Source organism: Oculina patagonica, chromosome 5 (assembly GCF_052425735.1).
Source record: "Oculina patagonica isolate OP01 chromosome 5, crgOcupat, whole genome shotgun sequence".
Lineage (NCBI taxonomy): Eukaryota > Metazoa > Cnidaria > Anthozoa > Scleractinia > Oculinidae > Oculina > Oculina patagonica.
The window spans coordinates 17,267,235-17,292,699 of record NC_135762.1 but is presented as its reverse complement, the minus strand read 5'-3'; the positions used below and the strand labels follow the sequence as shown (position 1 = coordinate 17,292,699).

At 38.1% G+C, this 25,465-nt stretch overlaps 2 protein-coding genes across 3 annotated transcripts; one reads left to right on the top strand and one right to left on the bottom strand.

The window, feature by feature from the left end:
* The first annotated feature begins 1,444 nt into the window (after positions 1–1,444).
* Positions 1,445–4,223, top strand: LOC144653087 (uncharacterized). The gene has a single exon (XM_078513014.1). The coding sequence runs from the start codon at positions 1,712–1,714 to the stop codon at positions 2,585–2,587; it is 876 nt and encodes a 291-aa protein (XP_078369140.1). The 5' UTR covers positions 1,445–1,711; the 3' UTR covers positions 2,588–4,223.
* LOC144653071 (cadherin-like and PC-esterase domain-containing protein 1) lies at positions 3,155–25,025 on the bottom strand. 2 transcript variants are annotated; one of them, XM_078512987.1, is made up of 21 exons: positions 24,327–25,025; positions 22,707–22,979; positions 22,286–22,370; positions 21,152–21,326; positions 20,703–20,865; positions 19,842–20,029; positions 19,264–19,336; positions 12,428–12,568; positions 11,789–11,893; positions 11,038–11,215; positions 10,283–10,312; positions 8,822–9,014; positions 7,605–7,785; positions 6,949–7,072; positions 6,236–6,372; positions 5,610–5,666; positions 5,303–5,469; positions 4,923–5,024; positions 4,747–4,834; positions 4,518–4,664; positions 3,155–4,067 (listed from the first exon to the last, which is right to left on the bottom strand). In XM_078512987.1, the coding sequence occupies exons 1-21, from the start codon at positions 24,666–24,668 to the stop codon at positions 3,909–3,911; spliced, it is 3,108 nt and encodes a 1,035-aa protein (XP_078369113.1). In that variant the 5' UTR covers positions 24,669–25,025; the 3' UTR covers positions 3,155–3,908. The 2 variants fall into 2 exon arrangements, with proteins under 2 accessions (XP_078369113.1, XP_078369114.1); XM_078512988.1 differs by lacking the exon at positions 10,283–10,312.
* Between the last annotated feature and the right edge of the window lie 440 nt (positions 25,026–25,465).

Genomic DNA, 25,465 nt, shown 5'->3' with positions numbered 1-25,465 from the left:
AATCTCAGCCTCAATGTTCTTATAGAAGTGGTTGTTATAAATAAAACCGCATAACTGTTATTTTTTTTTGCTCACTGATTGGTCCTTGGAAGATGAAGAACATCGAAAATTGTTCTACACTTGTGCCCAGTCTTCACTCTTATCTGGTTCATCTGTGCGCGCGCGTTTTTAAAGCGTCGGCTAAACGATCAAACATTTTCGTCCAACATCGTGTTTGTCGCACATAACATGGAGTGGCTAAACGAGCAAACAATGTTTGGTTAAACATCTACCAAAGCGATCCCTCATAGCGCTTTGTGCATATTACCGCTGAAATTATGGCGCGACGTCACATAGATTCGGTTCCTGATTGGTTGCTTTTTCCTGCTTTGGCTTGCTTGTTTGCAGAGGTGGCTAAACGATCAAGCATTTGCGCGTGAAGCAAAATGTTGGATGAAAATGTTTGATCTGGATCAAGCATGGGAAACCATTTAAATGCAATGTTGAGAGAGGCGGCTAAACGGTCAAACATGCTCTTCCAACATGATGTTGGACGAAAATGTTTGATCGTTTAGCCGGGGCTTTAAAGTGCTGTCAAATATGGTTTTTTTTTTTTTTTCATTTCGGGGGAAAAACTGGCACATGCGCATGCAAGTTATCCTGTACTCTCTCTTCTCGCGCCTGGGTTCAATTCCTATAAAGGGCGCGCGGAAGAGAGAGTTCAGGGACAGCACCCTACTTGATCAAAGAAAAAAGCGCAAGGCTGATTGAAGAGGGTTTGTCATGGATTTTAAAGGATTTTTGAACAGCCAAAATATATATACTATTTTGTCATAGGGAACCTAAAAGTAATGATCCACTGCCATATTAGAGCACTGAAACTGTTAGCAAGCGAATTGAATTGCAACATGAAAGGCACTGTCTCGATCCACTGTCCTCAGTTCCTGTTCACATTAATTTGGTGTAATCCCCTCCTCCTGGGTTTACTAAGAATGGCGAAAAATGAAAGCTAAAATTAATCGTTAACGTTGTCAGTGCTATAATTGAAAACTGCAAGTGAACGTACGTGCTCCCCAAGAGTTTGCAGATTAGATTTTTCAAACAACCTCTCGCCGAAGCCAAAAACCCAAAATTAAAAAGGTGAAATGGAGGGAATGACTACTCAACGTGGTCAAAATAAATATCTGTGCAAAAAAACAAAACAAAAACAAAAACAAAAACAGGTGAATTATTTTTAATTTATTGACTGAGGAGGAACTTGCCATTCGATGTCTTTGATGTAAGACCGGCCGATCAAAACTGAACAAAAGACATTCCTCATTCCTTCCCACGTCCTTTCTTTCCATATTTATAATTGAAGCTATGCATGTGAGTTTTGATTGGTAGCAATGACAATTTTGGCAGTTCTGGGCTGATTTTTTTATTGATGTTGCTTTGAAACCCTGCCCACCACAGACAAATATTACTTTATTTCAGACGGCAAATGTATAAATAATGAAAGACATTGAATTTCACATTTATACAAAGCAATCAGCTTTGCCAGATCAGATACATGAATAATTCACGACCGTTTTCTGTTTCGATCAATCTTTCGCTTTACTATCAGTGATTTATAAGCTTCACTGATGCCTTTTTTTTCACTTGACAAATTTTTAGCCTTCACCTCAGAAATACCAGTCGGTCTTGGGCAATTGGCATTTTATTTGGACTGTCAACACTGTGCCAACAAGGAATGATCGAGAATCGATTTTCTGAAATTTTGAATACAACCCGGAATACAACATATGTTTACAACTTGATCACTGGGGATTCGAATTACACGAGTGAAACATCTGCAAGCTCGGCAGTTATTTACTCAAAGCTGGAGCCACCCTTTGAACTGTTTGAAGCTTCTGGCCCTAAAAAGACCGACATTTTCGTAACCCGATTTGGAAAACTACGGTGTCGTGTATTTAATGTTGGTTTTATAGCAAGAATGGCCATTCAAACAGAAACTTATTATGCAGATTTCTTGAAGAAAGAAGACCACACTGGCAAATGGCGCGTGTATTGGGCGTCGCTGAACGCTTCAGGGCTTTACTTTCGCTTGGGAAAAACGGTCGAAGAACATGAGAATTTCCAGCATTGTATCGAGCTAACCCCTGCATCACGATGTGTACTGGCCAAACGACGAATGTATAGCTTTCGTTTTAAACTAATCAGCGAAGGAGAGGTTTACACGCTGAAGTGCGAGACGTTTTTACAAAGGTACCGCTGGATGTACATGATAGATTTGGTTGTAAATGGCCGACCGCCAGAATCGCCACCAAACGCTATTGATCCTTCATTTAACATTGATAAAACAAGGAATAATGACGACGGCGTCGATGGAACAGACTCTTGGAATCAACGTAACTCGAAGCCTAGGAATGCCATTGCCAAATCTTCAAGTTTCACTCGAGCATTTTCATTCAAGAACATCGGTAACTGGAAAAAGCGAAATAACAGTCTTCCACCAGCTCGATGTTCACGAAAGAAAGAAAACGTGTCGAACAAAAACTCGACGAAAGCATCAGATATTAACTGTAGCTTTAATTTTGCCGAAAACCTGGCTTACTTTGACGATTAGTCGCATAATTATAGACGTCACGCAATCTTCCCAGCGGACAGCATTGCGTGAGGCTTGTCATTTTAGGTCCCTTGTTATGCCATAACTATATATTCCTTTCTCCTAAATGAGCTATCTAGCGAATGCAGCCGCATTTCTTGTAGCCTGTAGAACGGCGGTTTAGTGGGCCCGGGACGCGAACACGAGCGGAGGGGTTAACGCGGAGCGCGAGATGAAAATTCGAGTTTTTCGTCGGTCACGCTCGCGCTTCGCGAAAGTTTCTCGGCACCGCTTCACCGCTGTTCAGTGCTGGCGACATTTCTTGCCGCCATTCGTCTATGTAAAAATGTTCGCAGGCTATAAATTAATTTGATGTTAGTTAAATATTGTAACAGCTGGGTGGCCATGTGAGGTTCATAAAAATCTATTAAGAAATTATAAATTATTTTATGTTTAAATCTTCTATCAGAATCTCCTTTCCAAGAAAAATAGGTCGCGAAGCATTTGAAGATTAAATATTTGATAAATATGACAACTGCAGTTTCCGTACTGGTTAGTGGACAGAGAAAACACTTCTAACAACACAAGTGTTTGCCGTGGAAGCTCTTCTTTATTCATGTTTATTTCCATTTTCTTTCAATTCCTGCTTTGCGATTCTTAAAAGGATACATTTCTCTTTCTGAACATTTCTACAAAGAGCTGGATAAAAAAGCAGCACTTGCCAAAACAAGGAAGATTTTAAGACCGCGATCAACGCAGTTTTGTTAAAAAGTCAGTGCTGGTTTGCTGTCTGACTAAGGATTTACAGCGTGTCCAACACCGCCTGGAAGCTTTCAGTTGTAATCAATAATAGTTCAACTACTTTAAATAACTGTAACAAAATACTTAATTCAATATTATAGGAATGCAATTCCATTATATATATTAATTCATTAGAATAATCTTTTTCTAATAAAACAACTTTGATACAAATAAATACTTGGCCTGAAAAAGCCTTGAATTAATTTCAAATATTTTGCAATAATATATAGTCACTTAAAATATTAATTGCATATCATACAATTTTTTTAAGGTGTTTAAAAAATAAACCACTACCTCAATTACGTCTGAAACAAGAAGTCTGTTATTTTACATGCTTTTTTATATTCTAATTTCTCAGTAAAACTTAAAATATGTGGCCTCAATAAATCAGTTTGCCATTTCTTAAACAAAACAGAACGTTTTCTTATAGCACCTACATTCCTTATGTTTGTTGATTCACTGAATAATATCAACCAAAACTTGACATTATATTTATTACATCTTGACTTGCAGTGCATTCTGGCAAGTGTTCTCTATAGCCCTAACTGCACATTCTGTTTATGACTAGCTCAGAGTAAACACTATTGATAGGTCCCATCACGTGGTATCTGGGTAAAACGTCACTTTGTTTCTCGTTGTTGTCCAGTAATGGAGAGGGAACTTCATCCTCCTCCTTCATTAATGACCTCATGTCCACAACCTAAGAGAGAATAACATTAAGAGAGAGTTACTGTGAAAAGACCATACTAACTACTAATCGTACGGTTTAAAGCTTTCTTCTCCTTTTGGTGGTCTGCGAAGCCCACGATACCAACATTAACTCTGAACATTAAATAAAACTTATAGTTTTTTTTTTTTTGATGTTTGTTGTTGTTGTTGTTATTTGGTTGTTTGTTTGTTTGTTTATTCTGCAATTCTCTTGCAAAGCTTGTCTTTAAACATTGCGTGTTGGCAGACAGTCACCGTTGGCGAGCATTGGTATAAACTGACCAACATTGGCCAATATTAGTCAGCAATAATCATCATAAGTTGACAATGGCCAACAATCATGTTAGCCAAGGAGAGCGGCTGGTAAAAAGGAAGTTAAGTCGAGTTAACAAACAAGCTAATGTGTTAATGGCATCTTAAAATGTGTAAAATCATTTGTAACCTTATGAAAATGGCAACCACAGTTTCCCAGTAGGAAGTCCTTGTATCTCGATACTGTCATGCCAAAAGTATCCACCACTTCATAACCTAACCGCTTGGCTGCGCTGATAACTCGCTGATTCCGTTCAGCTATTTTACGCTGTCCTGCCTGGAAAAAACACACATCGCGTTAGTAAATTTTCCATTGCAAGAGTTTATATAACAACCAAATGTCACATTAACAACTTTACCAAGTCGTGGCGGGGAAGTCCTGGCACGGGAAGGTGGAACCCAGATCCCAGACTCTTGATAATGACTTTGATGCCATTCAAGCCAAGGCTGAAGAGCAAAAAATGTGTAAGGTAAAGGTTCAACGTGAGTCACTTTTATAAGCGTTTGTACATCACATAAAAAACACATATATTACCTTGTCAGTGCCTTATTTGTCTCTGTGATGTGTCGAGAGCCCATCCACTGCACTCCACCCACAACAAGAATGGTGTTGGTGTTATTTTCCAGAGGAAGAAACCTGTAAGATGAAGTAACAAAAAAACAATGTTTTCCTTGTGTGACGTCCGCTTAATTCATAATAACCTGAGACATCTGCTTGCCAATTGCAAGGTCTAGGGCAGACTGCCAGCTTCGAAAGACACCAACTCATAAGGTCTAATTTCAACGGCGGCCGTCAATGGCTACTGAAACTGGAACTTTACCGTACCAACTAACGGCAACACCCATGTTATGGCAATTCCTCAGTTTCTACTTCTTTTAGTTCTTAAAGCATGCTTGACGAGGACTTACTAATACCTTGCTATCAGCTGGTAGAGCGCTTTAACAAATACAGGTCTCTTATTTTCAGAAAGCCAAAACTGAGGGTAGTAAGCGAAGCTGACTGACGTACGGCGACCGTTTAACTCGTCACTGTAGATTTTCATTGTATGTGTCTTCTCCCATTTTCGTAAAGAACCATTCAGCTGCAATAAAGAGACAAGAGACAAAGCTAAGAAATTAATGGAAGCAGTGCAAATATGTCTCTCTATTTTAATGTCGACCAAAGAGAACATTATATAAAAAATACTAATAAAACCTTCCTTTCGCATTTCTTTCTTCTTACCTTCTCCATAAGGTAATACATGATGCCACGATTGGTAGAATCTCCAACAAATAGAATCTACACCATAGAAGAAAATAACTTTTTTTCAATCTCCGAGTTAATTACTCAAATGCAATAAAACGAGCTTATCAAAAGAAGCACGTCTGTCCACCAACAGTGCAGGAACTACGCATTTTGTATGTATAGTCAAGTCCTGAGTGCAACAGGTAAGGCAGTTAGTTTGTTAAAGCAAGGGTTCATACTCTTTTGAGTTTTTGGAATTCTATGACCTTCCATGACTTCTCCAAGTTTTCCATGACCTAAATTTGACCAATTTCTTGGAAGTCATCTTCATTTTGGGCAGGTTTTTCCCATTTTTGTCGTGAAAGAAAACCTTATTTATTTTGTACTGCTTAAACGACATCACTTACATTCCATGACTACTAGCTAGGCCTGGAAAATGAAATTCTAAAGTTCCAAGACTTTCCAGGTTTTCCATACCCTGGGTACCAGAGGATTTTTCTCACGTACGGTCACGATAGAGACATGTCCAACACCGGAAGCCACGCAAGAAAAGCCTCTGGCACCCAGAGTAGGTTTTTCATGACCCGTACGAACCCTATAATAAGCATACTTTAGCCTCTCACCTTCTTGTTTGCCAGACATGTCCTGGTATCATCCCTTGACAACACATTGTACTGACAGGAGAAAGGAGCCCAAACTGCTTCTCTCCAATAACAACTGTTAGAGTCATCACAGCTTGTGCAAGGAAGAACCCAACGACCTGCCAACAATATCATCACTCCATTACTCTTTCCTTTTGAAACCACTTCAACTCCTTCTCCCTTCTAAATTTCGAGGTAAAAAAGACTTAAGTGGTCCAAAATAATTGCTGGTGACTCGCTCTGATTTTCAAAGCATGAATCGACTAGAAAAATTGCTACTTCCCCTGGAAGGAATGCTAGACTTTGTCAAGATCTCTCGACAATTTGCCTACAGCACTTTGTAATTCTGAATAAGAGACACTGTAAAAACAAATATATTTATCATGGGTTAGGTAGACCTACTTTGGGTTGTTACATACTGCAAAAGGTTGTAAATCACATGATAAATGATTTACATTTAGTTTAGTTGGGAAGTGTGTTTCCCAAGAAAACAAACCAAGAGCCCTACACCAGTTCCAGTACTCTCTGCTGGCCAGGGTTCGAACCCAGACCTCTTGATCTGGGTCCGACATGTTAACCACTGGGCAAACACCCTGTTTCTAAAGCTAGGTGTCGTTAAAATTATAATCAATTTAACACAATGTAAATGATGATAACGTACTGGATATAAAGAGTTAAAAGAAGGAACTCATCACCTGACTCATGCCCAGTCTCACAGTGAGGAAGTTCTTCTTGTTTAATCAGAAAGCTTTTCCATGACGTGTCTGACAGTTTGTCTAGACCACAAGGTGTGCTAGGAAACACTTTTAGGCTGCACTCCTAGGAAATTAAGTGATAACAAAACCAGTTAATATAAAATAATGCACAAAGAACACTTTCTTTTGAAGCAAAGAAACCATTTGGGACTGAATTTCCCTTTTGAGGTTCAATTTTTCTAGGCACACTTTGCTGAAACCACATTTTAATAAAATATTGTGTTTCAAGTAACATTAAACCTAGTGAGACAACAGACATTCCTTCAGCCACTGTGGAAAGCTAATAATAATGACAGTTTCAAATTCACCCCACATTTTAACATCCTATTTTTCTGGAATCTTGAAGTGTTTTTACTTGCCACAACCATGCACCATACTCTGGGGTTGAAGTTTTTAAAACCCATCTGTGTATTCTCAGATGGAGCTGGACTTAGCTTCACTTGAATGAAGGATAATGTAGGGGAATGTTTTCAAATGCAAATTACATGAACTTGTTTTTAACGACATTCTTTCCCCACAATGGCCTCCAGTTGCAAGCAAGATCCATTCCATTGATCAACTTATACGATTTCTGCATCTCAGTATATATATACTACCTGGTGATGAGCACAAACTTGATGCATGGACTCTTTATCAAATGTCCCCTCTGTCTCAGAACGTCTTTTACGGAACACAAACAAATGGTATGTATCAACTACCTCAGGTGTGGCCAGACTGGTGTCAACAACAAGTATAGAAAACTTGTTCCAGCCAACACCGAGAGAATGGTTTGATGTTCTGAAAAACAGGCAACAATAACTATGTCAGTCTATCTCTCTGCACACTCTGCACATCTATGATGCTAGGGTAAAGGAAGTGAGAGGCTGCCCAGTTACTGTATCTCGATCCTATCAATACTTGAACATAATAGCGCCTTTCTCATAACATGCAAACTCTGAAGTTCAAAACCTAACTAACAATTGTGTTTTTTTTTTTCTGGAATCATCTATAATTATGGTGAAAGCCAACAAAATTTGAAAAAGCAACTGAAAACAATCAAAGTGGATCAAAATCTACCAATCACAACCAATAGATGTGAGCTTTTGACTCACTTGAATTGAAAGTGATCGACGACAATGTAAAAGGTAAACTGTTGATTGAGAAGAGTTTGCATGCTATTGAAAGGAGCAGTAATAACTTATGAAGGAAGTTAATGTTTGGTTAATGAGTATCTGTAAATTAGCCCTTATTAGAGCAGTTTTCGATTGGAGTGTCGTAAAATCAAAACCAAACTTATCACTCTAGCCAATCACAAAGGACACAGGCAATCCAGTGGACCAATCAAAACTCAAAGGAAATAGGTGTAGCCGGCACAAAGTGCGGGGAAACATGTGCTAGCAAATTAGGTCACCATTGGTTTTGGTTTTACTTCTGATTGGCTGAGAAAGTGGTGCGAGAATTTTTTGCCAATCACTAAGCACAGTAAATTATGCAAAACCAATACGTAAATACGGATTACATTCGACACTCAAGTGAAAACCCCTCTATTGCAGAAACGGTTTTTGTGCAGAAATAGGTTGAATCACCACAACAACAATCAAACATGGCTATATGCACTGTGCATCTAGATTTTTGACAAGTCATGTACAAAGTTTGCGTCCAATTTGTATGAGTCAATCAGGCTCTTATCTTTGAAGTTTGTCTCTAAATTGAATACAAGGGCAATAAGGCTGCATGTAATTATAAATATGACTCAAGAGTTGCAAGTTTTAAATCTAAACACCTCTTCTGACACAGCTACACATTGGTGTTACAGTGCTAGATTGTTACTCACTGACTGTCCTTGTCATATTTGGTGTTGATACGAACATCTGACTGACACGTGGAAGCTTTTCCCCACACTTGTAGGACCATTGTATCAAATGATACAGTTGTTTGATAAATGAAAATGTTACTTGTGAACTGCGGTCGAAGAAGTACGGTTGGTCGAGTATTGAGTTCTAACAGAACAGGGTCTGCTTCTGGATCTAAATAAAATAATTAAATCCACATCCCAGTTAACGCACAATTTTGCAAGTCTATTTGCAGTAACAACAAGCTTGTCCCTGACCGTCAAGTTGACACACAAAGAACAGTTGACACTAAGTCTTTTTGACAGCAATAGAGCTGTTGCAAAAAAAAAATACACACTTCAAATTGGTAATTCTTGTGCAAAACTTTTTAATACTTTTGTTAAGGGTCGGCCCAAAAAAAAAGAAAAAAAAAACCACACAAAAATTATTTTTTCAACAATTACATACTAGTGAAATCATGCTATAAACCCTTTTTTCTGAAATGAATTCTTTTACTTGTCTGATGGTTGAAGAAACCATTGAAGTGCTCAGGACAGCTGGCGGTTAGTTTGAGAATTCAAATACGCCACGCACTTTGCTTTCAAAACAATTTTAAATTACCCTTTTACAACACAATGTACCGGTAATAATTTTTTTCAGCTTAGAACGTACTGCCAGAGCCCAGCACGTGAAACTTTTTTTTCAAAATAGGGTGGAGAACAAAGATCAGACAGCAATCAAGCCGTGTTTTCGCTCAGTTTACAAATCCGGCACGCTCTTTTATTCTGGAGACATACGGTATGGTCATTGCTTCCCTGTTTTTACACAGTTTGAAGCTGATCTTTTCCAAAAACATTACTGATATTTGTCTTCCAAGTTGTGCAGTCAAAACTAGTCAAGTTAAAAAGGGAAGGAATCGAAGTTGTTTGAAAACCCAACACCACATAGCCAAAATTCGTACTGATCTGTTTTTGTGGCGGACGAACAAGTTGAAATTTCATTGTTGACTTGTGTACATGACATTTCATTGGCTGAAATAAAAAATGTTGGAATCTTTTGTTACTGTTCTGCTTTGTGATTGGTTAACTTTGTCTGGGTGACCCAGGTAACAGAAGTCGCAGTACTGTAAAACCGTTCAGACAAAATTGAAATAATTATATTATTCATTTAGTACGTATATTTTTTGTGGTTTAAACTTGTTTTGGTTTAAAATTTTCAAAGCAGTTTGATTTTTACTTATTTTGTTAGTGACACGATACTAAGGAAAATAAAAAGTCAATTCAAACTGCTGGTTTGAAAATTTTTAAATCAAAACAACATATTCACTTTAACAGAATAAAGAAAAAATTTTATTATGGAATATAGAACCTTCAACTTGTCAGAGTAACATTACAAAAAATGCAAACAGGCAATTTGATAATACGAACTTGAAAATAATTATAACAATCTATAGCAAGTCTTACCACTGTTGCACACGGTTTCCTTTATTGAACCTAAAATTAATAAATAAAATTTACTCAAAAACATGTTATTTATATGTATACATTTCTAAATAAATACAGTCGAAGCTCTCCGGACCTCTGTAAGCGGACAGCTTTACTTACAGCGGCCTTGTTTGAAACCCCGTTTCAACTCCCATACAAACTCTGTATTTTTATCCCGCTTCCCTACGCCCGGACACTTTCAGAGATTACAACTTGGACTATTTCTTTGTATTTAAGCCCTCCTTAGCAGACACCCCAAAGAAAACCCTTTTAACAACCTCTGTATCTTGATTTTTTCAACAACTTTACGTCGCCGTTTGTCACATTGATTTTTACTGGACCTTGCAGTATTTACAGTACCACATATTTCAGTGTTTGTTTTGTCATCATCCCTGTCCGTTCGGTTATTGTTTGCTGGGCAAGCTCCCGTAAGCAGCCGATCTATCCCCCACCTATCACCTCTAGTGGCCGCTTACGAGAACCATTCTCGTAAGCGACCAGCTCCAGTTATGGACACTTTTTTCGCGTCCCGAGGGTGTCTGCTTACGAGAGCTTTGACTGTAGTTAAATATTGCCAATGACCTAAGAGGCAAAGTTACTCCTCTTGAAAATGGAAATTTACATTTGATCTGTTACTACTGTAAAATGAAAAAAGATTAACATTAACATGCATGTTACAATGATTTCTAATTCTTAAAGAAAATAAAAAATATACATGCATGATATGATTGTACCTTCTGATATTCTAGAGTTGCTTGTCGCTGTGCTTGGACGTGCTTCAAAAAGTGTTAAAATATCATGTACATCTGGTGTTCCTAAATTCGTTCTTTGTTTAAAATTCAAATCTACGCCAGTGTCAAGCAACTCAGACATCAGTTCCTTGTACGTATCACCATCTGGGGTTGGATAAAGCTGCAGTATGTTGCAAAAAGACAAAGAGAAAAAAAAAGGCATGAAATGACATCTCCAAACTGCAGACATTAGAACTTGCAAAACTAAAAGTAGCCAGATTATCCACAAAATAAAAACTCCCTCAAAATCCTCATACCACACGTTTTCTTACAGTTTCATCAAATAAGATCAGGAAAAAAAAACCAGTATAACTTGGAATAAATTTAATGATGCGTGACACTCTAGGAACATACCGGTAGCAAAAATAATGGTTATAAAACTCTTTTTAGTGTCATAAGTTTTAAAAACGTTTTTGTGACACTATTAAGAGTTTTATAACTTGGAATAGCTTGAAGTGCTGGGTGTGTGATAATGAGGGTGCCTTTAGACCACTTTTGGAATCACCCTAATTCTACCATTGATCCAACAAAGCTAAACAACAAATATTGTGATTGCCCACCAAGCATTGCCTCGACCAAAGGCTAGACTTAAAGTTTTTCAAGAAATTTATATTAAAAAGTCAACTGAAGGCAATAAGCACATAAACGTCAAGGAAACAGAAAAAAATGTATAAAAAATGAAATTAATACATACCTTTTTAAAGTTGCCTACATGTTGCTCTTCCTGTTTAGCATCTAATAAATATTCCAGGAAGTTATCCGTCAAACATTTTCCCTTCACTCCTTGGCACTGGCTGTTCTGATTTATAGAAAACAACAACAGATTTAAGAAAAGAAAACAAAGGCTTAGTTGAATAATGATCTACATCACTTTTCATTTAAAATTATATAAATAGTAAGATTACTATAAGACCTGTCAACTCTCACGCATTATGGGTAAGTCTCACGCTTGGCGATCCAAAATGTCGATTTCATGCATACAGGCCAATTCCTCACCCCTAACTGACAAATTTCGATTCCTTACTCTTAAAACCCTTTAAATGTAAATATTTCAATTCAAATTTTAGTGTATAATAATCTGGAAAATGAGCACTGCTATTCGTGTTTAAGTCAATTTCACTCACTTTGGCAACGTTTCATCAATTATAGAAGATCTTTGTTACTCTTCGGCAATGCTCGGAAGTTGCCGGAACATTTTCGGAAATCTCCGGAAATAGTCGGAACATTTTTGGAAAATGTAGAGAATGATCTCACGCTTTTGACTAAGGAAAAGTTGGCAGGTATATACTCTTGAAATTTGAACTGAAAATTTTCTGCAGTTTATTTCACTGACCTTCATCATCAATGTTTCCTTCATGACTTCCAAGGTGTGATGTATGTCTTGGGACAACAACACTGACGACATGTTAAACAATACATTGACAGTATCCTGAATTACCCCCTGGGAAGCTTTCTCGAAAGCTGGAGCTTTAACCTTGAATGGACAATAACAAGAAATGTGAAAGACATGTAACACATCATGTCTGCTAATCAATAACGCTATTGAAACAATGGAACTGACCACTCCAGTCAACATGAACAGGCTTAAGAGGGGTTTGCTCTACCGACCGACTAAGGGTATGCAAAATAGCAAAGACCGATTTTCCCAAACTTTGCCAGAATAAAGGCCTCGGTAAACTAGTTCTAAAAATATAAGTTTCGGGTCGTTAATAAGTTTTTTTGATTTTTTAGTAGAATTTTTAATATTTTGCCCGTGGCGGCACGCTTAATCAATGCCGAAATAGCGACTTTTGTGGAAGCTGTTCTTCATATTTCAAAAGCGTCCTAGAAAACAATTACCAAGGAACTCAAAACCTTTCATTTCCTCTACCTATAAGTGGTGTCAAAATTATGTGGAACAAAAACTGGAATTTTAAACGGAATTTTTAAGTTTATTCATTTTGACAGTCGTAGCAACAGCCGAATTTTGCCTAAATTCACGGGTCAAAAAATCACTCTGGTACACGACTTTACCCTTCAAGACTATACGCCGTAGAAAGAGAAATTTCCCATCTACAGTTTCCACGAAAAAAAAATTGGGATAAACGAAACGACGAATTTTGAAAGCGTTTTGAAAATAGGTCACTCGAGTCATATGAGTGACCTTTTGACCTTCCGTGTCAATAACAACAACTAACGGAAGGTCTTCAAATGTTACGTTTCTTCGTTAAAAGACTTGTAATTTTCACTTTGTTGCATGCTTTTAAATAAAAGGAAACCAGGTTTTTTGTGGTGGAATTGCGTATTTGCTATGTTGGCGAATTTGTTCGAAACTTTCGCGAGAGTTTTGAAATGCGAGCTTATCTTTTGCTTTGAGCGGTTCCGGTACGTTGATTAACAAATTATACATTCACATCTACTTTCAACGAAAATGTGGCATCTACAACGAAGTAAATACCAAATCACTGAGCAATATAGAAATATTTCTTACCTTTATGATTTTTCCTAGTCCAGAAACCACATTATTCGTACCAAAATACGGAGCGAAATGCCTCTTCATGTCTTCTTGTCGCACGCGATCATGTTTCAATGTGACGTCAATGTTAACGATTAACTTGGCAAAACCACATAATTCAACAGGAAGTACAGTTCACTGAGGATTTATTCGTAGTGCAGCAGCGCGTTTTCCCGGTGTTACTTGAATTGGGCATCTTAAATTCTCGACGCTCTCGGTCAACAGAAGTGGTCTTTTGCTTGTCTTTTAGGAATGTTAACGATTTGTTAAGGAAAGCCACAGGCTATCCAGCTGTACGTAAAGGTTGCTAAGGGACGGACGGGTGTGGGGGATGAAAAATTTTCCTCTGCAAACATTTTTTTTTCGAAATTCTTACTATTTTTTGTTATACATATCGTGCAAACAATTTATTTTGTCTTTCCAGGCCCTGCAAACAATTTTTTTCAATATTTTTCGTCCCCCTCCCCCTCCAAAAAATAATGGTCCGTCCCTAATCAATTAAAAAAAATATTATACACAAAGGCAAAAACTTCGTGAGCATTTTGAGCACTGCAGTAAAAGTTGCTTCATTAATCGACTTCATTAAATGGTAAGTGAAAATATACGGTAGTTTGTAAGCGAATGTATAGGTATATGTGTTTTTAGTATATTTATTTTTTTGACGTTCTTATTGAATTATGTTACACTTTACAGGGAAATTCCATCGTCCTGGCGACATTATTCAGCTCTACGAAACTGCGGTATAAAACATACCGTCATACGTTGTACGTGCATTTACTATAAATCTACAATGAAATATCTTTATTGTTTGGTTTTTACCACATGGTCACCAAGCTGTGCAATTCAAGTGGAAAACAGATGTGGCAAATGTCTAAGCCTTTACTTACAGGCACTACCCTTTACAATTTCCTTAAGCCAACAAGCTACTTCTCCAAAAAGCTGGACAATTGTATTCAGATGACAATATGACATGTGTCTTACTCCCTACTAAGAGCCACACCCCTTTACAATCCCCTTAGCCAAGAACCTATACAGTTCAATGACAAAAAATGACAATTTGACAGGTGTCTTACTCTCTACTTAGAGCAACGCCCTTTACAAACTACCCTTTGGCGAACAAGCTATACAATTCAAGTGATAGCAGATGACTTTTTGCAGGTGTCTTACTCTCTACTTAGAGCCACGCCCTTTACAAACTACCCTTTGGCGAACAAGCTATACAATTCATGTGATAGCAGATGACTATTTGCAGGTGTCTTACTCTCTACTAAAAGCCACACCCCTTTACAAACTACCCTTTGGCGAACAAGCTATAACAATTCAAGTGATAGCAGATGACAATTTGCAGGTGTCTTACTCTGAACTACGAGCCACACCCCTTTACAAACTACCCTTAACGAACAAGCTATAACAATTCAAGTGAAAGCAGATGACAATTTGACAGGTGCCTTACTCTCTACTTAGAGTCACACCCCTTCTACCCTTTAGCGAACAAGTTACAAATTCAAGTGATAATAGATGACAATTTGACAGGTGTCTTACTCTCTACTTAAAGCTACACCCCTTTACAAACTACCCTTAGCAAGCGAACAAGCTATAACAATTCAAATGATAGCAGATGACAATTTGACAGGTGTCTTACTCTCTAATTAGAGACATGATCCTTTACAAACTACCCTTACTGAACAAGCTATACAATTCAAGTGATAGCAGATGACAATTTGACAGGTGTCTTAATCTCTACTAAGGGCCAACCCCATTTACAATCTCCTCTTAGTCAACAATCTATACATCCCTTCACAATTTCACCTGGCATAAGCCAACAAACTATACACTAAGCAATCTTAGAAAACAGGCTTTCTAATTTAAATGAAAACAGACCTCAACATGACTGCTGTCTTATTTGCTACAACAGCTGCACCCCTTTACAATCTCCTCTAAGGAGAAAAGAAACTCCGCTTTGCGGGCTGCGATGAATCCGTCGGTGGAAACGCCAAAGAACTCTTGAGCATAGCTATAATCAATGCTTTCATTCTCCGCTTCTTGTGCATGTCACACAGGTTTAAGTTGTCACAAACGATGGGGTGTCGTAGCTGCACGTCATCCAGTACAACCTTGCGGGCATCGCAAAACTCTTGCTCTACTTCCACAGCTCTAATATCTTCGTCGGTAGTTGCCACAGCGTTGCGCAACTTAGCTGCCGTTCTTGAAAAGAACGACCGTATCTGCTGTGCAGTTAGGAATTCGTCTTTGGAGAACAACCTCGACCCGTCTGCTTTCTTTGCAAATTGCATATCTTAAGAAACTTGCTCAGGGTTTTGTTTGTGACCAGTTTCCTGCCCAAGGTTGAACTTGTCCTCTAAGTACTTTCTTTGAGCTTCACTAAATCGTTTGGTCTTTTTGGCTGTTTTCAAGGCCCAACCCCCGGGTAAGCATGCTCCCTCCGTCGCCTCAACTTCAGTTGTTTCTAGTGCTTTTGCGGAACTGACATCTTCTTGAAGGAGTATGTGGTATGACTTCTTTGCTTTGTCAAGTTATGTCTCTTTTTCTGGCAACATCTTGCATTTGCCAAAGGACATATGCTTCTCCAGACTTGAATACCTCTGATAAACCTTTACACAACCCTCATTTGGGCAGGAAAACAGAACGCTGGAATCGTCCACAGCATCACTGTTGTTTTCTTGTTCTTCAAACGTTTCATCAAGGCATGGCTTCTTTGAATTTTCTTGCGAAGCGCGGAAGAAGCCACCAGGAGAGAACTGACAGTCAAATCGGAAACTCTTCAGAATGTCAGGAACTATAAAAAAGGAATGTCATGGTTAAGTATTAAAATAAACTAAATCTAGCTTAATTTTATACCCTAAGCTTAAAGTGTATATGACACGAAATCTTTTTTTTTTTTCTTTCGTTGATATGTTTCGATAAAGGATTGATAGTTATATGCTTGATAAATGTTAAAAGTTATTTTTACAATTGATGACACATCACTGCATTCATATGTTGTATCCTTTCACTACAGTCTAAGTAAGCTATTTCTCTTCTTTTGTGAGCTAAGCCAAAAGGAAACTAGGTACTAGAAACATACCTGTCCACTTTTGTCACGCATTCGTCACGCTTCAATTCCACGTTTAAAAGTCGCTATGCACCTGCCAGGCGCGGTGACCCAACGGTTAGTAGCTCCGAACCGAGCGCTCCAAGTTCGAGCCCTTACCGGGGTCACTGTTGTGTTCTTGGGGAGGACACTTTACTCTCACAGTACCTCTCTCTACCTTGGGTAACGGCGAGTTAATGATGGGGATAACCCTCTGTTGGACTACCATCCTAGGCTACCCATGCCATGAGAACCAAGATAAGCTCCGGGTATAATTTATGGTCCACTATTTTTGTATGCAGACCTTACTTTATCTTTCATAAAAAAAAATATCTAATTGGTAATTATTGATTATTACTGTGCCTTCACCTGCTTCGTATTCACTTTTTTGTTCTAAATTTAAGTCAGATTCACGAGAATCATACATGTCTTGGGTGCTCGAGAATAAAACTAAGCGGGTAATTATTAGTTACTAACATATCCGTACAACTACAACATACCTGCTCGTGCTAGTAAGAAGCCCTGCCAGGGGGGGGGGGGGGGGTTCCCGTGTCGCTTGTCTAAATTAAAAAATGTTCTGTGTCACTGTTTTATTGCTGCTCATGTCGCTGTCCGTAATTAAGTTGAAGGAAAATTGCTTTTCCTTGTCGGAATTGAAGTATTTCCATAAGGGTTGTTGTTTGTCACAATTTTATTAGAATGCTGTCGCTACTTTTTGGGCCATGTCGCTTGTCGGAATTTACCCTGGCAGGGCCTCTAGTAATAGCTTTGGCTCCGAGTCTAAAGAAGCATCTCGAACGTCGTACGCACGTAGATGCCCTTGTATATCTTTGGTACATTTAGCAATGACGATACTATTCGAATTTGCCGGATTGTCCACACTAGGACCACATTCTCCCCCTGTAATCTGTCCATATTCACACGCGGCCATAAGCAAAAGCCGGCACAGTCGTTTCTGTCAAAATGAACTGCACTGGAGTGACAGCAAGGATAATCGGTAGTTGAAAATTTGCTTCGTGGCCGCGCCACTTCCGGGGTGAATTGGAGTTATCCAGTCTAGCTTTGCACATTCACATCACATCTCAGAACTCAGCTGACAGCGTCGAGTATTTGAGATGTCAAAGTAAGATCGGGGAAATGCGCTGCTGCACTACCAAGAAAGCCTCAGTGAGCTGTACTTCCTGTTGAATTATGCGGTTTTGCCAAGTTAATCGTTAACATGGATGTTACATTGAAACATGATCGCGTGCGACAAGAAGACATGAAGAGGCATTTCGCTCCGTATTTTGGTACGAATAATGTGGTTTCTGGACTAGGAAAAGTCATAAAGGTAAGAAATATTTCTTTATTGCTCAGTGATTTGGTATTTACTTTGTTGTAGATGCCACATTCTCGTTGAAAGCAGATTCGAATGTATAATTTGTTAATCAATGTACCGGAACCACTCAAAGTAGAAGATAAGCTCGCATTTCAAAACTCTCGCGAAAGTTTCGAACAAATTCGCCAACATAACAAATACGCAATTCTACCACAAAAAACCTGGTTTCCTTTTATTTAAAAGTATGCAACAAAGTGGAAATTACACGTCTTTTAACGAAGGAACGTAGCATTTGAAGACCTTCCGTTAGTTATTGTTATTGACACGGAAGGTCAAAAGGTCACTCATATGACTCGAGTGACCTATTTTCAAAACGCTTTCAAAATTCGTCGTTTCGTTTATCCCAATTTTTTTTTCGTGGAAACTGTAGATAGGAAACTTCTCTTTCTACGGCGTATAGTCTTGAAGGGTAAAGTCGTGTACCAGAGTGATTTTTTGACCCGTGAATTTAGGCAAAATTCGGCTGTTGCTACGACTGTCAAAATGTATAAACTTAAAAATTCCGTTTAAAACTCCAGTTTTTGTTCCACATAATTTGAACACCACTTATAGACAGAGGAAATGAAAGGTTTTAAGTTCCTTGGTAATTTTTTTTCTAGGACGCTTTTAATATATGAATAACAGCTTTCACAAAAGTCGCTATTTCGACGTTGATTAAGCGTGCCGCCACGGGCAAAATATTAAAAATTCTACTAAAAAATCAACAAAATTCTTAACGACCCGAAACTTATATTTTTAGAACTAGTTTACCGAGGCCTTTATTCTGGCAAAGTTTGGGAAAATCGGTCTTTGCTATTTTGCATACCCTTAGTCGGTCGGTAGAGCAAACCCCTCTTAAAACACTATCAGCTGATGATGGGATTTATCTCAAATCTAAAGATGGCCATTACCCAGTGTCCAACAGTCTTTAAACACTTTTCTTACATGCATATAAACTGTGTTGTTACCGGTAAGTTTAAAATGAAATTCAGGTCAAAATGGTTTCAAAAGTCTGCTAATTTTTTCTCTGTTCCAGATTTACTTCCATAATCCTTAAACAAAGAAAGATACAAATCAAACTACTTTGAAATCATTTTGACCTGAAATTCATATTAAATTGCAACATATACAAATATAAGACTTAACAAACTACTGGTACTTAAACAAACTCTACATGCTCCAAATAACCTTCTTATAATGTTGTTTAAGTTACCCAAAAAAACATACCTCCAAAATAAAAGGATGGAGAGATGAACTGAAAGTAAAACTGATCTCCAATGCCTGGAAACATTGCCTGCAACTGAACATCAATCAATCAGAAATTGTTAGGAACTTTTGTGACATTGTGATCCCAATGAACAACAAAAAAGTGCATATAAGAAAATTCTGTAGCAAAGTATACATCTAGGGAGGGGGGGGGGATAAGAAAAAGACAAAGTCAGACAATTTGTTAGAAAAAGGATGAGTGTCCAAAGAATATTGGCGAGGATTATAGTCCATAATGAGGTGTCCACATTAATCAGGTGTCCAAAATGCAGGGGTTGACTGTGCTAACCGGTACATGCAATTTAACTGTAAATAGACCGACAGACCACTGACCACTGTGTGTGACCACTGTGCGTGACCACTGTGACAGCTCACAACTGGTGTGCTAACTGATCTCGAGATAGTTAAAAAATATGTCAATCTTTCCTGAGGAATTTGAAAGTTAATGCTACATGTCATTATGTGGACTGCTACACTGCAGTATAAACCCCACACAAAAGGTAAAAAATTCCACCTTATTAATTAGGTTGCAGATGTACCTCAAAATTTGTTTTCCTCCTCCAGCAGTCAGACCTGAGAAGTATGTAACCAATGATGGTTCCAGTAAAAGCAACATTTTTACAACAAGTTCATCCATCCACTCAATTGCTTTGCTGATTTTGTCTTCACCAAAATTATTTTCCAAATGTTTGTAAAATTGTTCAAGATCCCAATTGCCAGAAGACACCTTAGGATCAAACAGAAAAGTTTTGTAACTGAATTACTGTGAAGTTGATTTTAATTGAATTAATGACCGATATCCTTATCCTTTCATATACCTACACTTGGAAAATCGCTTCCCTTTTATATACCTGAAGCATGAAAAAGGTACACCCTTTGGGCAGTGCCTCCCTATATAGGCCATTATAGTGGAGCTCCAAGCGGCCTGAAGGGCGCAGAACAGAGCCCCATACCCATAGAAAATTAGCAGACCCATGCTTTTGTTTCTTCATGGTCATCATGGTTAGTGGCATGGCTAGCGGGCGCGTGCGGCGACGACGAAGTCGCCCCAACATGGCGGCCATACTCCAAAAATTGGTTTAAAGTTATGGTTAACGCCAGCTTACATCTTTGATATTGGACATCCATGTCATGGTCAATTGACAGCTGTCAAAACAAGATATCCGCTGACCAGTATCACATGACCATATTGTGGGCTCACATATAGAACTCATCGAGGTCTAATGTTTTTTTTAAGTTTACCGCTGACCAAATAATGGTTTACATTGGATCGCGGGCCCAAGTGCTATGTTTTTTCAGTAAATTGGTAGCTCTGCTTTTAGGCTTGGGTAAATCTATTTAATAGGGAGTACCGCCGGGACAAAGTCTCACAATAAACTAAGTAACAGTAAACTAAATACCTGCTCTGTTCCTCTTAGGAGAACATGTCCCTCATTGTGTCTGTATACCCTGAGTGGAGATACTGAAGTAACTAAGGCATAAATCTGTACTATAACAGCCTTATCTTCAATCAGAAGTACATCCGCTGGAAAGGACTGCACAACAGCCTCTGATGACTGATCTCTGAAGGAACAAAATGGGAAATAATAAGACATTTCAAGTGATAAAATAAATTTATACAGATCTAGTCAATTTGATGTACAGAGTGTAGTTTCTCTTCTGTGTACCACAACAACACCAAGCATCAGCTATAACATGACTAGCTTGACGGTGCCTCACTCAGACATTACCATAAAAATAATATTGATTGTCTAGGAGAAGCGCTAGCAATTCCTTTCAATTAGCAGCATTTGATCCCTTTAATTCTTACCACCACATCAATTTAATTTAACACCAAGAATGAACATACATTTTCTCACTAGTAGAACGTGCAGTATCTCCCCAGTTACTCAATGTTGTTGTGACTGACCCAAGAGACTTTAGAGTAAAGGCCTGACTTCTTCTCTCTTTGATGTCTTGAAGAAACAATTTGAATTGGGCTGGCAACACAAAGCAATCTGGTGATAAAGGCTTGCTTTTAAAAGCTGCAAAATAAAATATTTCAAACACAAATTAAAATACATCAGTATGAAGCATCAGTCAGCTGTACTCACATCAGTCAGCTGTTATTTCATTTTGGGAGATCAAGAGAGAGCATTTAATGGAAACAGGGTATACTAGAAATGGTGCAATAGTGGGAAAAGAATCAATTTTGTAGTCTTGAAAGAAATGTTTTTCAAGTTGTGCAGTGCTGCAAATAACAGTGGGTCATCGAACAATTGGCCGACCAAAATGTGTCCATGTCTGACAAAATCCTGGGGAGGAGGGGGGCTCCAATATGAAACGGATGGGGATGCTCGTCGGAAATTTTAAAAAAGAACCCCTAAAAGAGACCAATCTGGGTGTGGCTCAAGCTTTTTTTGACCTCTAAAAGATACCGAAAAACTAAGAATAGAATTTTAATTGTATATTTCTTTGTGTGTAACCCTAAACGAGACCATTATGGTTAAAAATTTTGGCGTTTTTGCCGGAACACTCTAAGCGAGACCAAAAATCCGAAATTTACACCCCTAAGCAAGACGACGAGCATCCCCGTCACTTTCATATGTGGTTCCCCCCCCCCCCCCGGGACAAAATCCCAAGTGTGATCGGACATGATGTCCAGACAATTTTTTTGACGGTAAATCATTTTACGGCAACAATGAATAAAATTAAACCTTTTGTTTTTAGTGATGTCTGACCAAAATTCTGTTTTGTCCGACCAGAATGGTGTCTTAGTAGAACATAATTATTATTTAATATGTCCTTTTAAGTGAAAAAAATTATTTGCAGCCCTGGGTGTGAAAAAAAACTAATCCACCATGTACATCATGTATTACTAGCTCTCAAATTGAAAGGATATAAAAGAATAGAGAAACTGATCTGATCGCTTGTCAGTTTTCACATGTGATACACTGGAGGGTGTGGCATGAAGGGTTCATTTATAAATGCTCTAGAACAGAACCTGAGATATGCTTGGATGCAGACATCAAGTAACAGAAACCATCATTTCTAAGAAGAAGTTTTCCTATGCCTGGAACTGGCGACACCTGAAATGGCAAATTCTATTTATTCAGATTCTCAATTACCGGTAATTAATAAACAAACAATATTTCAATCCAAGTATCCACACCAAACATAACAAGAAAGAACATTAAAGGTATCGGTAACATAATTTAACAAGTACATTCAGGCAACATCAAGGACTTTTCAAGGGCATAATAAAGAATTCAAGCAGTTTTCAAGTACTCGCTAACAGTTTCAAGGACCTATCAAGACTGTTTGAGCCTTGCCACTCCTTAATATGTGACACTTATATTTTGTTAACACTGCCACCTGCCTTCCACATGCCTTGGCTTATTTTCATTAAATTAAATGAGACTTACCTTCTGGTTTTCTTGAAGCAGGAAAGGATCATTCCTTTGAAAACAAGGCATTTCTGCAGTAGCATTTCCTTCCATTCCTCCATTAAAACACCATCTATGTCCCTGCCATTCCTTTTTTATGGAAGTAGATATCCCAGTATGTTTCAACAAGACAGCTTTGTAACCAAGGGCTTCAAATGTATGTTTGAAAATTTCCAAGAAATTCTTTCTCATAGAGTCCAAGAAATACACTAGCAACACTTCTGACTGTCTCTTCAACTTCTTTTCCTCCAACTGCAAGGACGGCAATAACTTAATTAGTTCATTACAAATTATTACAAGTAAAACAGATGTGTTACAAGCAAGACTGAAACATTCATGCAACCTGGTTTCTCTTCTACACATAAAAATTAACATATCAATTTCTCATTTTTTCTGGCTCTCAATGGTGATGAATACAAGAAGTAAGTAATAAACTTGATATGTGGGCTACTTGGATTAACACCATTACAAGCAGTAAAAGTGCTGTTACGAAAGCCTGCTATTTTTTTAGTCTAAAAACTTGGAGTCTTCTTCTAAAAACTCAGACCTCGTTGAGTCCATTATTTTATTTTGTTTTGCTTTGGTCACATTATTTTGTTAAGCCAAAAAGCTTGGATAGAGAAATTAAATCTGACTACCACACTTTTTGGTTCTTTCTTCCTTTAGAAAAAAATTAATCTTTAAACAAAGTAAGAGAAAATTAATTGGAAGACAATGCAAAGTTTTTGAATTTGTGCATTGAAATTTTAAATTTAATTATAAAATTTACAATTGACTGAATGGACAAAATAGTTCAAAAGAAAAGACAAAAAATATATTATTAATTTTATCATCAAACTTTGATGACTTTAAAATTGCCCAATGGTAGAAAACATGACAATTTTATCTAACCCATCATATAATTTCAATTTAAGAATTAAAACTTTTTACAAGTATAATAAGAATAAGTAAGAATCTTGAAAAAATGTCACAAAGTTTACTTAATTTATTAAATGCCACGCTTCACTGTTTTATAGGAAAGGTAAGATATATGAAAATTGCAAAGGATAAAACAAAACAAAAAACACAAACAAACAAAAATTATAAAATAGGAAAAATTTGTACAGAAGACTAAATATTTTCAGGGGAAAAAAGACAGGAACAGGTAATGTATATTCCATCAAACTATAATGTGGTCCTTAATTATTCAACAACTTTTTAACCTAAAATGCCAGTTTTCTGTCTCGTTTCACAGTGAAAGGAACTAATTAATTACCACTCGATCTATCAAAGGGGTATTCCCCAATTATTAAAACTAAGCAAGCATGAAAAGCAAAGAAACGAGGCCAGCTCATTGATCATTGAGGGCTTTGGTATAACAACCTTTAGAAAAATCGTTCTTATCTTTCCACGAATGGATTTATGAATGGTTTTTCAACGTAATAGTGGTTACAATGCAATAAAAATTTCATGACACTCAAGACCAAACACGTGTTACATGGATAAAGCTGACATTCGAAAATGCGGAATCTATTTTGAGCTACTTTTATAGTTCAAAAAATTAAACTTATACTTTCACCTTAGCTATAATACGTTGACACAGGTTAAAACAACATTTACCTCTTTCAGTCTTTGCAGAAATCCCATTTCTGTTATCTTCTCAGCCACCTTAGCCTTTCCTGTAACTGAATACGCCAGTTTAGGCCGGGGCGAACGAGCTTCTCTACTTTCTTCCCTTTTACTTGCTAACTCATTCTCCTCAATATCAGCTCCCTTCAATCGCAAAAACTCAGGCGTTTGTTGAGATGTTGCTCTTTCCACAGACTGAAAACTTTCGTGTGGAATTTCAGAATCACGTTGGAGTCGACTTTCAATCCAGTAAGTTAATAACACTGTCATTGTTGTAATCAAAGCTAACAAAACGACGACATATCTTCGTCTGCAAAGCCGAAGTAATCGCATAATGCCTTCGCCGCGGTATAAAGCCTACTTGAGCTTTAGCAGTGTAGTCGCCATCTCGTGCACAAAACGCCTTCTTCCTCGCCCCCATTAGTGAAGAGCAATACAAACTCTGTCTGTGATTTGTGATGTCATTTTTAACCGGGACTACATGCTGACAATGATGACAGATTTGTGTGCACCGAGATTTCTTCTGTCGCCAGTTCAAGTACAGCTGCTCCAGGCCTGAGGACTTTGTAGCGACTAAAGATGTGCCTGAAGTTTTAAATATATTCACAGCTACTGTACTGTTCAATCATCTGTGTTTTCAACCAAAACAAACTCCTCAAAAACCTGTCGATTTGTGGTCTCTTTGACATGTTTTATCTCATTCTCGTCCCCATAGCCCTTTCGTTTCTCTTAGCCGGCTGGCCTTGGCACGGGACGGGCTCTGGGGACGGATTTCCAGTCCTAGATTCTGGCTTCCGTCTTCATGTATGCGTCTGACGTTTCAAAGGGTGTATGGGGTCGTTGTGACTTCCGTTTGGTTCTTTGTTCCAAACACCAATCAAAAATCGAATTATCAAATCCTATGTCCCCGGCCCTCCGTTTTCTCTGCCAGCCGGCTAAGAAAGGGCTATGGGGACGAGAATGGTTTTATCTCACGGGGAACACTAGTACCCAGGACTCTCCGGAGTAGTGACTCCCGCGAGACTCCCGCTGACCCCTGCTTCAACCGCCCAGAAATTTGCCAAAAAGATCAAAGTTCTTCAAAGATTTAAGGCCTTTTTACATGAAACCCGAGATAAGTTTCATCCTGG